This window comes from Trachypithecus francoisi, unplaced genomic scaffold (genome assembly GCF_009764315.1).
Source record: "Trachypithecus francoisi isolate TF-2019V2 unplaced genomic scaffold, Tfra_2.0 Lachesis_group1, whole genome shotgun sequence".
In the NCBI taxonomy this organism is placed as follows: domain Eukaryota; kingdom Metazoa; phylum Chordata; class Mammalia; order Primates; family Cercopithecidae; genus Trachypithecus; species Trachypithecus francoisi.
The window spans coordinates 179,269,750-179,284,216 of record NW_022681454.1 but is presented as its reverse complement, the minus strand read 5'-3'; the positions used below and the strand labels follow the sequence as shown (position 1 = coordinate 179,284,216).

At 42.3% G+C, this 14,467-nt stretch overlaps 1 protein-coding gene across 1 annotated transcript in view; it reads left to right on the top strand.

Annotated features, from left to right (window-relative positions):
* Positions 1 to 11,078: 11,078 nt before the first annotated feature.
* CCDC110 (coiled-coil domain containing 110) overlaps positions 11,079 to 14,467 on the top strand; it is a 27,964-nt gene continuing 24,575 nt past the window's right edge. Inside the window, exons 1-2 of the mRNA XM_033215843.1 lie at positions 11,079 to 12,276; positions 13,020 to 13,124. Of these exons, the coding sequence (XP_033071734.1) occupies positions 12,267 to 12,276; positions 13,020 to 13,124 (115 nt within the window). The 5' untranslated portion in view covers positions 11,079 to 12,266. The remainder of the gene's footprint in view (positions 12,277 to 13,019; positions 13,125 to 14,467) is intronic.

The window sequence follows — 14,467 nt, the reverse complement described above, 5'->3', positions numbered from 1 at the left end:
AATCTATTAATTTACATGGCAGTCGCAGTCATAACACCTTCTATTTATATTAAACATTACAAAATCATGTTGGTTTTACAAGGAAAATAGATTCGTTTTTATAATCATGTAATTATAAACAGGTTTTTCACCTACATGAATATCTGGCAAGACCATTAAATGTGCAAGCAATGCAGAAGAATTTTTCTTTTTTTTTTTTTTTTCTGAGACAAGGTCTCACTCTGTCACCCAGGCCGGAGTGCAGGGGCACAATCATAGCTCACTGTGCAGCCTCAATCTCGTAGGCTCAACTGATCTTCTCACTTCAGCCTCCTGTGTAGCTGGGACTACAGGCACGTGCCACCGTGCCTGGCTAATGTTTACATTTTTTTGTAGAGATGAAGCCTTGCTATATTGCCACAGTTTGTCTCAAGCAATCCTCCCACTTCAGCCTTCCAAAGTGCTGGGATTACAGTCATGAGCCACCGCATCCGGTCAATACAGGAGAATTCTTCAATACGTAGGACTGTTTGGCACATTACAGATCGTTTCATATCCCCGGTCCAATTGCACTAAATCCCAATAGACCTCCCATCCCTCTGACAGCCAGAATACAGAGGCAAATAATCCTCTGAGGTGTATCGCCATCATTGAGAACTTCTTGTCCTTGAAGGTGATTAGACGGAATTGTTCTAGATAAGGAAATGATCTGATGATGGCTCCTCAGGGCAAAAGTAAGGGGTTAAGGGAAGAAGACCAGGGCACACATGTATAAAAATGTAATTTGTAGGCTTCCACAAGTGCTAGGGACCTAGGCCTACCATATACCTGAAACCCAAAGATGGTAAGACCCTGAATAAGGATGTCTTTGTAGTTATTTAAGCATTCCATTTCCAGGTTTGCCATAGAGTGAGTGAGCCAGACTTGGAAATGGAATTCCTGGAAATAACTAAAAATATTAATTGTGGAGCCAATTGACTTTAAATTGTCCTTGATTATGGGCGAGAAACAATGAAAGCATCAGACACGATGCCTGAAGATCAGCGCAGAGCCCTTTACCCAGTCACCTGGATTGTGTAAGCCTGGGTTTTGTTTGGACAAGAACCTAAAAGTTTCCCCTTACTTGTCATTTTGCACCTAGATCAGGAACTGAGTATGGATCTCTTGTTAAGCTAAGAAAAATGAAGAAAAGTTACAACCTGAAAACTACCGCATGTCACTGTGTTTGATAAAGCATGGTGGTCTGTCTCAAAAATGTTATTTTGAGAATTCCTAGTCTTGTGTTCCTTTACAAGGAACAGAAAACAGGCAGGCTGGAAAGCTGGACAACAGATTCAGCAGAACTTCTCATCATTTTAGGTGGAAAAAGCATTTGTGGATGGGTGAATTATTTGGGTCCAGAAATTAACATTATTAGGTGACATCAACATAAATGGCAGAGTAAGGACCTCTGAAAATTCTCTTCTCCATAAAAGTGACTAGAACAACAGCACAACTGTCAGAATCAACTTTTTCACACATCTGGAAATTAACCCACGTCTTGCAATAATCCAGGGCGCATTCATTTAATCAAAACAGCAGAATCTTGGTACGAGCAGTGAGCTCTGGGTGTTTTGTTAGGTTGATGCAAACGTAATTGCAGTTTTCTCATTATTGGAATTTGCCATTTGATGTTGGAATACATTCTCAAATAAATGTGGTTATGTTATACATCATTTTAATGGGCATTTCTCACTATGCTTTTTTGTTAATGACTTATTACTTACTATTTATTTTAGACTATGGAAATGATGTTAGACAAAAAGCAAATTCAAGCAATGTTTTTATTCAAGTTCCAAATGGGTCATAAAGGAGCAGAGACAACTCACAACATCAACAATGCATTTGGCCCAGAACAGTACAGTGGTGGTTCAAGAAGTTTTGTAAAGGAGACGAGAGCCTCAAAGATGAGGAGCATAGCGGCAGGCTATCAGAAGCTGACAACAACCAGTTGAGAGCAATCATTGAAGCTGATCCTCTTACCTACACAAGAAGTCACCAAATAACTCAACAGTGATCATTCTATGGTCTTTCGGCATTTGAAGCAAATTAGAAAGGTGAAAAAGCTACCTAAGTGGGTGCCTCATGAACTGAGTGAAATTTTTTTTTTTTAATCGTCATTTTGAAGTGTCATCTTCTCTTATTCTACACAATAACGAGCTGTTTCAGATTGTGATGTGTAACAAAAAGTAGACTTTATACAACAACCAGCTCGGTGAGTGGGCCAAGAAGAAGCTCCAAAGCACTTCCTAAAGCTAAACTCATACCAAAAAAAGGTCATGGTCACTGGCTGGTGGTCTGCTGCTGGTGTGATCCACTACAGCTTTCTGAATCCTGACAAAACCATTACATCTGAGAAGTATGCTCAGCAAATCAGTGAGATGCATGGAGAACTATAATTCCTGCAGCTGGCATTGGTCAACAGAAAGGACCCAATTCTTCTCCACAATAACGCCCAACCACACATTGCACAACCAACGCTTCAAAAGTTGAACAAATTGGGCTAAAAAGTTTTGCCTCATCAACCATATTCACCTGACCTCTCACCAATCGACTACCACTTCAAGTATCTCGACAACTTTTTGCAGGAAAAATGCTTCCACAACCAGCAGGATGCAGAAAATGCTTTCCAAGAGTTCGTCAAATCCCAAAGCATGGATATTTACACTACAGGAATAAAAAACTTATTTCTCATAGGCAAAAATGTGTTGACTGTAATGGTTTCTATTTTGATTAATAAAGATGTTTTTAACCTAGTTATAATGACTTAAAATTCACAGTCCAAAACCGTGGTTACTTTTGCCCCAACCTAATAGCTTCCCCAGTCCTATTTCCTGAGCTCCAACTCCATGACAGCTTTGAAAACCAAAATCTCGCTGGGGCCTTACGAGTTTACTTTCTGCCGGGCGCGGTGGCTCAAGCCTGTAATCCCAGCACTTTGGGAGGCCGAGACGGGCGGATCACGAGGTCAGGAGATCGAGACCATCCTGGCTAACACGGTGAAACCCCCGTCTCTACTAAAAAATACAAAAAACTAGCCGGGCGACGTGGCGGGTGCCTGTAGTCCCAGCTACTCGGGAGGCTGAGGCAGGAGAATGGCGTAAACCCGGGAGGCGGAGCTTGCAGTGAGCTGAGATCCGGCCACTGCACTCCAGCCTGGGCGACAGAGCCAGACTCCGTCTCAAAAAAAAAAAAAAAAAAAAAAAACCAAAAGCCCTCATTCATTATTAAAACCAGCAGCCTACTTTGACAAACTCCAAATGGGATAAACTCAAAGAGATCCACACTTAGACACATCATAATCAAACTGTTTAAAGCCAAAGACAAAAGAGAGAATCTTGAAAGATCAAGAGAGAAGCAACACATAATGTACAAAGCATCCTCAATGAGAGTAAGAGCTGATTTCCCATCAAAAACCATGGAGGCAGAGGCGGTGGGATGATGTATTCAAAATGCTGAAAGAAAAGGATTGCCAACTCAGGAGTCTATAACCAACAAAGCTATCCTTTAGAAAGGAAAGTGAAATTAAAACATTCCCAGATAACCAAAAATTAAAACATTCCCAGATAAAGAAAAACCAACAGAATTTGTTGCTAATAGATCTGTCTTCCAAGAAATACTAAAGAGTGTGTATGCAGTTGAAATAAAAAGACACTGGACAGTGACTCAAATCCACATTATTAAATAAAACAGCACTGGTAAAAGTACACATAAGTAAATACAAAAAAGAGTGTAAATATACATCTACACACACACACACACATATATATAGTAACCCCTTTCTTCTCCTCTGAAACTTAAAAGACAACCACATAAATAGATAATTATAGACTGGGCATGGTGGCTCAAGCTTGTAGTCCCAGCATTTTGGGAGGCTGAGGTGGGAAGATCACTTGATGCCAGGAGTTTTTAACCAGACTTGATGACATAGTGAGACCCCTGTCCACACACACACACACACACACACACAAAATTAATTATCCAGGCATGATGGCATCTTCTTGTAGTCCTAGCTACTTGGGAATCTGAGGTGGGAGTATTGCTTGAACCCAGGAGTTCAAGGTTGCAATGAGCTATGATTGCATCACTGCATTCCAGCCTGGGCAACAGAACAAGGCCTTGTCCTCTTAAAAAAAGAAATATATATATATATATATATAAAAAACATATAATATAAATAAATAATCTACATTTATGTGTGTATATATACACACATACATAAATATACATACACACACATATAAATGTAGATTTATTATATGTCTATACACACACATATATATAAATGTAGATTTATATTATATATATTTAAGGCCAGGTATGGTGGCTCACACCTGTAATTCTAGCACTTTGGGAGGCCAAGGTGGGCAAATAAGCTGAGCTCAGGAGTTCAAGACCAGCCTAGGTAAAATGGTGAAACTCTGTCTCTACTAAAAATACAAAAATTTATCTGGGTGCAGTGGTGAATGCCTGTAATCCCAGCTACTCAAAAGGCTGAGGCACAAGAATCACTTGAGCCCAGGAGGCAAAGGTTGTAGTGAGCCAAGATTATGCCACTGCACTCCAGCCTGGGTGAGAGAGCAAGACTCTGTCTCAGAAAAAAATAATAATAATTAATTAAATTTAAATTTAAATTTAAAAATAAAAAATATATTTTATATATATAAAATAATCTACATTGTAGATTAAATAAATAAATCTGCTATATATAAAATAAATCTACATTGATGGTCACACAGACGTAGATGTAATTACATAGAAGCAATTTATATAACAATAACAAATACATGTAATTTGTATAGCAATAATAGCATAAAGGAGGTTAAAGAGAACAAAACTATATTGAAGCAAAATTTTGTAGATAATTGAAATTAACTTGTTATTAATATAAACTACATTATTATAAATTAAGATATTAATTATAATCCTCAGGGCAACTACTAAGAGAAAAGATAGATAGTAGATCGATACATATATACATACATACATACATACATGACTTCCCCAAATTTCCCAAATGTATCTCTTAAGGGAATTAAGATGGTATACAAGAACATATGTATAAACAACACTATTTAACACAAAATAAGGCAGTAATGAAGGGAATTGAAAATTAAGGCATAAGATATAGAAAAACAGCAAATGGCAGAACTAAATCCTACTTTATCAGTAGTTATATTAAATGTAAATGGGTTAAACACTTCAATTAAAAGGCAGAGACTGGCACAATGGGTTTACATAACATGATTCAGCTATTTGCTGCCTGTAGGAGACACATTTTAGATTTAAAGACACAAATACATCGAAAGAAAAAGATATAGCATGCAATGGTAACCAAAAGAGAGCTGGAGGGTTATAATAATACCAGATAAAACAAGTGTTTAGAAAAAAAATTGTTACTAAAGACAAAAAAAAGAAGATATTTTAATGATAAAAGAGTAAGTACATTAAAAAGATATAACAATTATAAACATATTGCACCAAACAACAGAGCCCCAAAATAAGTGATGCAAAAACTGACAGACTTGAAGGAAGACAATTCAACAATTACACTTTAAGACTTCAGTACTCCACTTTCAATAATGCAGTGAACAATTAAAGTGATCAACGTGGAAATACAGAACTTGAACAACTCTACATGTCAGCTAGACCCAAAAGACAACTATAGAAAACACCACCCAACAGGCTGGGCATGGTGGCTCATGCCTGTAATCCCAGCACTTTAGGAGGCCAAGGCAGGCAGATCACAAGGTCAAGAGATTGAGACCCTCCTGGCCAACATGGTGAAACCCCATCTCTACTAAAAATACAAAAAAAATTAACTAGGCGTGGTGGCATGCATGGTGTGAAACTCCATCTCAAAAAAAAAAAAAAAAGAAAACCACACACACACACATAACTTATTAGAGCTAATAAATGAATTTGACAAGGCTGCAGAATACACTATTGACATACAAAAAGTCAGTACTTCACAATGAATAATCTGATATTGAAATTAAGAAATTGGCTTTATTTACAAAGTAACAAGAATAAAATACTTAGGACTAAATTTTAAAAAGAAACGCAATACTTGTACACTAAAACTACAAATCATCATTGAAAGAAATTAATGAAGACTTAAATGAAAAGACACTGTATGCATGTATTACAAGACTTACTATTGTTAGGGTCACCATACTCCTAATTTGAGGCACAGATTCAATGTAGTCTCTCTCAAAATTCCAGCTGCCATTTTTGCAGAAATGGACAAGATGACCCTAAAATTCATACAGAAATGCAAGGGATCTAGTAAGAGCCACAACAATCTGGAAAGAGAAGAATAAATTTGGGGATTCGTACTTCTAGATTTTAAAACTTACTATGGTAATCAAGACACCTGGAATTGGCATAAGGATAAACATATAAATCAATGGAATAGAATACACTCAGAATAAACCCATAGCATTACTGGTACAAATGTAAAATGGCATATCTGCTTTGGAAAATAGTTTGGCAGTTCCTCAAAATGTTAAACATTGAGTCACCTATGTGATCCAATTTTTTGATGTCTAGTATACAATAAAGAAAAATGAAAACATATGTCCACACAGAACTTGTACACAAATGTTCGCAACAGCACGAGTCATAACACCCAAACAGTGGAAATAACCTCCAGGTCCACTAACTGATGAACAGATAAACAAAATGTGGCCGATCCACACAGTGGAATACGATTCAGCCATAAAAAGGAATGAAGTACTGATAGATGCTACCACATGGATGAACCTTGAAAATAATATGTTAAAGAATCCAGACACAAAGGCCATATGTTGCATAGCTTCGTTCATAGGAAACATCTAGAATAGGCAAATCCATAGACACTGAAACTAGGTTAGTGATTGCCCAGGGTTCGGGGTGAAGGTAGAGTGGGGAGTGGTTGCTAAATGGTAGTGATGAAAACGTTCTGGAATTAGATAGTTGTGATGCTCGTACAACCTTATGAATATACTAAAAACCACCACATGACATACCTTTAAAAGGTGAATTTTATGGCATGCCAATCATATCTCAATAAAATCAGCCAGTCCACATATTTTATGGTTCCATTAACATGAAACATCCAGAATAGGCAAATCTGCAGAGACAGAAAATAAATTAATGATTGCCTAGAGCTGGGGGGTTGGGGTGAAATGGGGAGTGATAGGTAATGGGTACAGGGCTTTTTTGGGAGATGACGAAACATTCTCAAGTTGTTTTGTTGTAAGATTGTTCCAGCATATGTGAATAGACTATGAACCACTGAATCACACTTTAAATGGGCGAAGTATATCTCATTAAAGCTCTTATTTTTAAAAAGAACACTAACATAAATATGTATTTGTCACTACTCTGTTAAGTATATACATTCCTAAGAACAAAATGTTTAGGGTCAAAAGAAACAACACGGTTAGAAATATTCTTCCTTATTTAGATGTTTTATAAATCTCTTTTCTGGAAATGCGTGATCATGGCTGATATAACAGCAACGGCAAACACACAGCTCTTACTACGTACCAAGCACTGTTTTAAATGCTTTACATGCATGAACTCATTCATTCTTCACAGTAGCCCTGTGAGGTAGCTACTCTTTGTCTTCCTATTTTACAGATGAGGAAACTGAGACACAGAGTTATTCCGTTTCTCCTGTAGTAAATAGAGCCAGAATTTGAATCCAAACAGTCTGGTTTTGGAATCCAGGCTCTTGCTTTTCACTTAGGATAATCATAAGGTTTTCACGGAACCACAAAGTTCTCAGTAAGCTTTGTCAAAATTATCTCTTGGATTCCATTTCAATACAACTTACTTCAGGTATTAGAGCCTAATGGTTACAAAAATGAGCTTTGGACTCAGGCAGAGGTGACATGAATCCCAGCTCTCTACCTTTCAGCTGTAAGAAACAGGGAAATCATGAAATCTCTCCAGACCTCAGTTTCATCAACCCATAAGATTAGGATAATCCTACTTTACAGAGTTGTTGTAAGAATTAAGATAATTCATATAAAAATATCAAACACATCACCTATTAAGTAAAGTGTAAGTAATCCTGTAAGAAATTATTATTATATATAATTTTCACTATTCAATTCCAGATCAAAAACGATGTGCCTCTTTCTTCCAATTATTCTTTGGTACCAAAATCAAGGGTCAATTAAATGAGCACAACTATATCAAGCTGCAACGTTCACAGAACTGGATTCCTATTCCTGCGAATCCCAAGACAGCTGATATTTCACACTGAAACTGATCAGGTTCACGGAGCTCACTGGAGCTTTTCTTCATCTGAGGAGCGCAGTTTTAAAAGCCTGATCTCACATGAAAGCCAGCTCCACCAAACACTCACCGACAATACTCTATCTGTTATATCCAACGGTAATTTCAAGGCAATTCTTAATTCTTGAAGGATTTAGAAAACTAACAATTAAAGTCAATTCTGAGTAAGATTTCCAGCTACTGACACATTATTACTAATCCTTACAACAACTTTGCCAAATAAATATTTTACAGATGAGGGAAAGTTTCAGAGAGTTGGATTTTTGTATAGGGCCAAACAAGTAGAAGGAAAAAAGCACATAAACTCACTAATATTCACTAGTAATAAGGAATATGGTTTGGAAATCTTCAAACCTATAAAAATTTAAACATTATTAAAATTCCTCCTCTCTATTGTATGGTTTTATTTTTAGCACTGATAACTTTTAGTCCATATTTGTTCTCTTTAGAATAAAAATCATTTCTTCCATAAGTGCTAGCAAAAGCAGTGTAGAATAATAAAAATATTAAGTAATACTGTCATTAAGAAGGTTGTCATGGAGACAGCTCTGGATAAGGACTTGGAATGCAGGCACAGCTCGGCCATCTGCAGAATGAGGAGAGGGGACAGGATGATCTCTGAGACCTCTAACACGCAAATACTCAAAGATCTGATATCGACATTGTCTTCACCCGTGTCAACTAGGCTGGCCATTCCATTTAGTGAGGGCATGCTGTCAATGTGGCCAGATTCTTGGTGCAATTTAGAAGTTTCTTTCCGTTCCATGGTCATAAATGCCACCTCTGACTCATGCGTGGCTCACAACAGAAGTTAAGCAAGGAGCATGCATTTATCATTGCAAATTAATTAGCTCCATTGGAAGTACACATCAATGGTATCTTTATATAGCAAGGGAAACATGCTATTATTATTAATGTAAAACAAAGTGGCCTGAGGCAGTGCAGCTCCTTAAGTGTCTAAAAACTAGAACAGTTTGGCATCAAAAAGAAGGGGGCTCTCCTAACTTCTAAAGTCAGATAAAAAAGGAAAAAGCAAAAAGGAGGCTCAGGTACTACAACTTGAATTAAAGACTCCTCAGTCTGGAGGAGGCTACAGAGACTACTGCCTTTGATGGACTCAAAGTGATAACACCTACTCACCCGTAGTAAACTTCACAGACAGCACTGCTCTGACCTAAGGGCCTTGTTACAGAGAAAGTGTGTTCCCCGTTGCTTCTGTCTCTGTCATCTCTACAAAATGGCCAGACCTTCACACATTCAAAGAGACTGTTAGTCCTCTGTCCTCCTCTTGGTCCAAGTCATGTCTATTACTCAATTGCCATTCTATTACTCTATTCTTCAAGTTCTCTTTCCAACTTATTTTTTTGCACCCAGTCTCTCTTTGCCACTGATTCTTATTCCCAGCCTACAAACATGCTCAAGTACTCCACCCCATCCTAAAAATATCCCTTTCCCTAACACCTGCTCCTTCACGAGCTACTTTGATATTTCTCTATGTCTATCCCTGTAGCACACCAAACTTGTTAAACAAACTTCAATTTCTCAGTAACCCATCATAACACTAAATAAACCCTCTTAAAGCAGCAATTAACTTCCTAAGAGCCACAGCTGGAATTTACCTTGTTGGCTTATGGAGTTCATTCTCATATAGATGAAATCAGGTTAAAACTAACACTAAAGACAGTTTAAAGAAGGCTGCGGGGAGAGGTGTTTGTATTTGGATAAAGCCTTTGAGTTGTGGAAGGTAGGCCACTACCCACCCAAGACATCCTAAGTCACTAGCACGTGGGTCCTCTCTGTGATCAAAACACAACTGCCCAAAATTTCTTTTTCTTTCTTTTTTTTTTTTTTCCTGAGATGGAGTCTCGCTCTGTCGCCCAGGCTGGAGTGCAGTGGCGCCATCTCAGCTCGCTGCAAGCTCCACTCCCGGGTTCACACCATTCTCCTGCCTCAGCCTCCCGATAGCTGGGACTACAGACACCCGTCACCACGCCTGGCTAATTTTCTGTATTTTTAGTAGAGACGGGGGTTTCACCGTGTTAGCCAGGATGCTCTCGATCTCCTGACCTCGTGATCCACTTGCCTTGGCCTCCCAAAGTGCTGGGATTACAGGCATGAGCCACTGCACCTGGCCCCAAATTTCTTACACCCTAAGGGCAATCTGGTCATTTTTTTATGTGAGTATAGATTTCATCTATGATTAATAATAGCCTTGTGATATCAGGTTTAAAAAAAGGTCTTATGAAACTGAAAAACCCAGAAGTATTTTAGTCTGGTAATAAGTTGCTAAGAATAGGTTCACTAGCTTGTTTTTGTGCAATGCTCTTGACTTTACTCCAGATTGTTAAATCTGCAGCTGTTAGTCAACAGGTGAAGAGGATTCCCTAGGAGGAGCTACTGTTTGAAGATCTTTGAAATATTGTGACTCACAGCTTTTGTTTAAATTGGTACTTCAAATTTTAATTCCATCCTTTAGCAAATGATCTTCACAATCAAAACAAGTCAAAGATTTTTTTCAGGGCAGTTTTTCTTTCTTTCTTTTTTTTTTTTTTTTGAGACAGAGTGTCACTCTGTGGCCCAGGCTGGAGTACAGTTGCACTATGCCGAATCACTGCAGCCTCTGCCTCCTGGGTTCAAGTGATTCTCCTGCCTCAGCCTCCCAAGCAGCTGGGATTATAGATGTACTCCACCATACCTGATTGATTTTTGTGTTTTCAGTAGACACGAGATTTCACCATGTTGGCCAGGCTGGTCTCGGACTCCTGACCGCAGGTGATCCACCCACCTTGGCCTCCCCAAGTGCTGGGATTACAGGTGTTGGCTACAGCGCCGGACCTAGAGCCCATTTCTTTGTTAGTTTTGTTTTTTTTGTTTGTTTGTTTTGAGACGGAGTCTGGCTCTGTCGCCCAGGCTGGAGCGCAGTGGCACGATCTCGGCTCACTGCAACCTCTGACTCCCGGGTTCAAGCGATTCTTCTGCCTCAGCCTCCTGAGTAGCTGGGATTACAGGCACACGCACTGCAGCCCATTTCTACAGGAAACAAGAAATTAGAGGAAGTAAGCATTGAAACTATCATAAGAAGTTTCATTTCAATGAAAGCAAGCCATGTATTACTTATCATCTATTATATGTTATTATTATATAGCAAAGTATGATATCCTGGTGATTGTGATTTTGAATTTTCTATGTGTAATGGTTTACTACAAAATAAATAATATATAATCGTTTAAAACTTTAAAGAGCATCATTCATTGATGGGCAGGAGGATTAGCTGGGGGCGCACCCAGTCCTTGGTTAAAGGAGGTCGGGTTTCCCGTGAATGCAACATCAATCCTGCACGTGATTCACCAGGTTCGTAAAAATTAACATGAAGACCGCCGTCGCTTCTGACAGCTTTAATGAGCATATTTTAATACATGTTTAGGTTAAGTTAATTATTGGGAAATAGGAGTCTCCTTTTCATTGCAGCAAACAAAAGTCCTTTCACAATATTGGTCATGGGCCATTCAAATCCCCAAATGCTGAAACTCCTCTGAGGGATGCGCTGAAACGAGAGGACTAAGAATAAAACCAGCGATGAAGTGGAGATGCGGAAAGACAAAGGGGAAGCTCTCAGGTGTGTGTCCGTCCCCGGGCGGTACCTTTCTCCGCACCGCTTTGGTCCAGCGGGTACTGCCGCAAGTCCGAGCGTGAGCAAGGCCGTCCTGGACAGCCGCGCGTGTGCAGGGAGGGGCCCAGGTGGGCTGTCCCAGGCCAGGTTCCCAGGGAAGCTCTCCGGGAAGCGTCCGGAGTGACGAGGGACCCACCGGGACCCCACCAGGGACCCCAGCCGAGCGCGCGCCGAGGGTGGGGGTGGGGCCGGCGCCCCGGCCACCCGGTTACCCGGCGACAGGATGCCCTGAGCGGGGCGGCGGAGCGGACGCGTGCGGCGGCTGTTGCGAGAGAGACGAGCCGCGGCGATGAGCCCAGGTAAGAGTTGGGCGGGGCTGGGCTCCAAGGGAAGCCGCGGGAACGGAGGGCAGCAGAAGGGCATTCAGCAGGCGGCTCCCCGCTCGAAGCCCCGGGGCATCCCGAGTCCGCCCTTCTGCACTTGCCGCACATCTGCTCGGCCCTAGGGCTGCGCACCCGCTGCGGCCTCCTCCTCCGGCTGTGGCTTACAGGCTAGCTGCGCTGTCTGCCTCCGCTGCCCGCCCAGCGCGCCCTCGGGCGGCCGCTTGCGGAAAGCACCGTGCCCCGCCCCAGGACCGGCCTGACACCACCCTCCGCCCCGCCCCACCCCACCCCACCCTTTAGCCCTGACCCCGCCCCATTCCTCTGCCGCCTACAGGTCCCGCCCAGTCTCTCCGCCCCATCCCATCCCTGCGCCCCGCCCCAGCCTTCAGCCCCGCCCCCTCCTAATTATCTCCGCTCCGCCCTCCCCGCCCCATCCTGCCGCCCCGCCCCAGCCTTCGGCCCTGACCCCGCCCCGTTCCTCTGCCCCCCCGCAGCCCCGCCCCATCTCAGCCCTCCGCCCCGCCCCAGTCTTCAGCCCCGCCCCAGCCCCATTCCCTCTGCCCAGCCCCATTCCTCTGCCCCCCCAGCCCCGCCCAATCTCTCCGCCCCATCCGTCCTCAGCTCCGCCCTTCCCCAGCCCTCTGCCACGCCCCCACCTCCAGCGCCGCCGCGCCACGCCACGCCCCGCGACCGAACAGCCCGGGACGGTTCTGTTACAGAAAAGCAGCCCCAGGAAGAGGATGAAGTTGACTCCGTTCTCCTTTCAGCGTCCAAGATCCTAAATTCCTCGGAGGGGGTGAAGGAAAGTGGCTGCAGTGGCACAGGTAAAATCGCCAGGCCGTAAAAGGCTCCTTTAACTATACACAGGCGGCAGCACCTGGCCCGCGCCACCTGCTCACCTGGCGTGCTTCCCACGGCCGTGATGACACTGACAGCAGCCGCCACGGCACTCGCGCTTTGTGCCAGTGCTGTTCTATCTAAGCACGTGATGGATCAACTCTTTAATTCTCACAACACTTTTACGCAGTAGGTGCTGTCACGATCCCCATTTTGCAGATGAGAAAACGGGCACAGAGAGGTTAATTCCCTAAGGTCACACAAGCAGCATGGAATGGGGCGGGCATTCAGCAGGGCGGCTCCAGACTGCCTGTTGTCACCATCACGCTATCCTACGTTGCTTCTCTGAATGCTAAGTAAGAATTGTTGAGTTTTTTGGACACTAAAACGATATGCAGTCAGCCCTCGGTATCTGGGCGTTCCACATCCTTGGATTCAACAAACCACAGATGGAAGATATTCAGGGGGAAAAAACAATTTAAAAATAACGGTACCGCAATTTTTAAATGCAAATTTTGACAATATAACAGCCATTTACATAGCATTTACATTGTATAAGTGTTACAAGTAATAGAGAGATGATTTAAAGTATACGGCAGGATATGCATAGAAGCTATGCAAATACTACCCCATTTTGTATTAGGGACTTGAGCATCTGCAGATTTTGCTATCCACAGAGGCTCTGGAACCAATCCCCTGTGGATATCCAAGGAGGAGTGTATACCTTTTCTAAAGAAAACCACTTTTTACAGTAAATATTTATAGACTACAGGATATTATACGGGGAGGATGTTTAAAATAGCCACATAGCTAAAGTTTTCAAGCTCCACATAAACTATGAATAAGATGGGGGTACCCAGCTAGGGGAGTCTGAGGACATTGAAGGTGGAGTCCCAGGTGACTACACGCCTCTCAGAGGAGCCTGCTGTGAGGTGACGTGCCGGGGAAGGAGCAGAGCACAGGGCAGAAGAAGGGTCTAGACTGATGTGCCACGCCTGGACCCCCAGTTGCCTCTCTGCAGGATATGGATAATCCTGATGCCAGAGTACTGAGCCCCAAGAGGTCTGAGGTTGGGACAGGATTTCTGCACCGCCACCATCCAACATCTTCACAAAATGCCTTGTCGGGGCCCCGAGAGAAGAGACTAGAGCAGCCACACCTCAGCAGACAGAAGACACCTGGGTGCCCAGGCACCCCAGTGGAGGCCAGCAGGACAGGCACTGGCCAGTTCCCTCTCCACCCTCCTGCCTCCACCCATGAGATATGCAGGTTTCCCTGGGCAACCAGGAGAGGCAAAGGGGGTCCCTAAACGGAGGAGAAAGATCCTCAC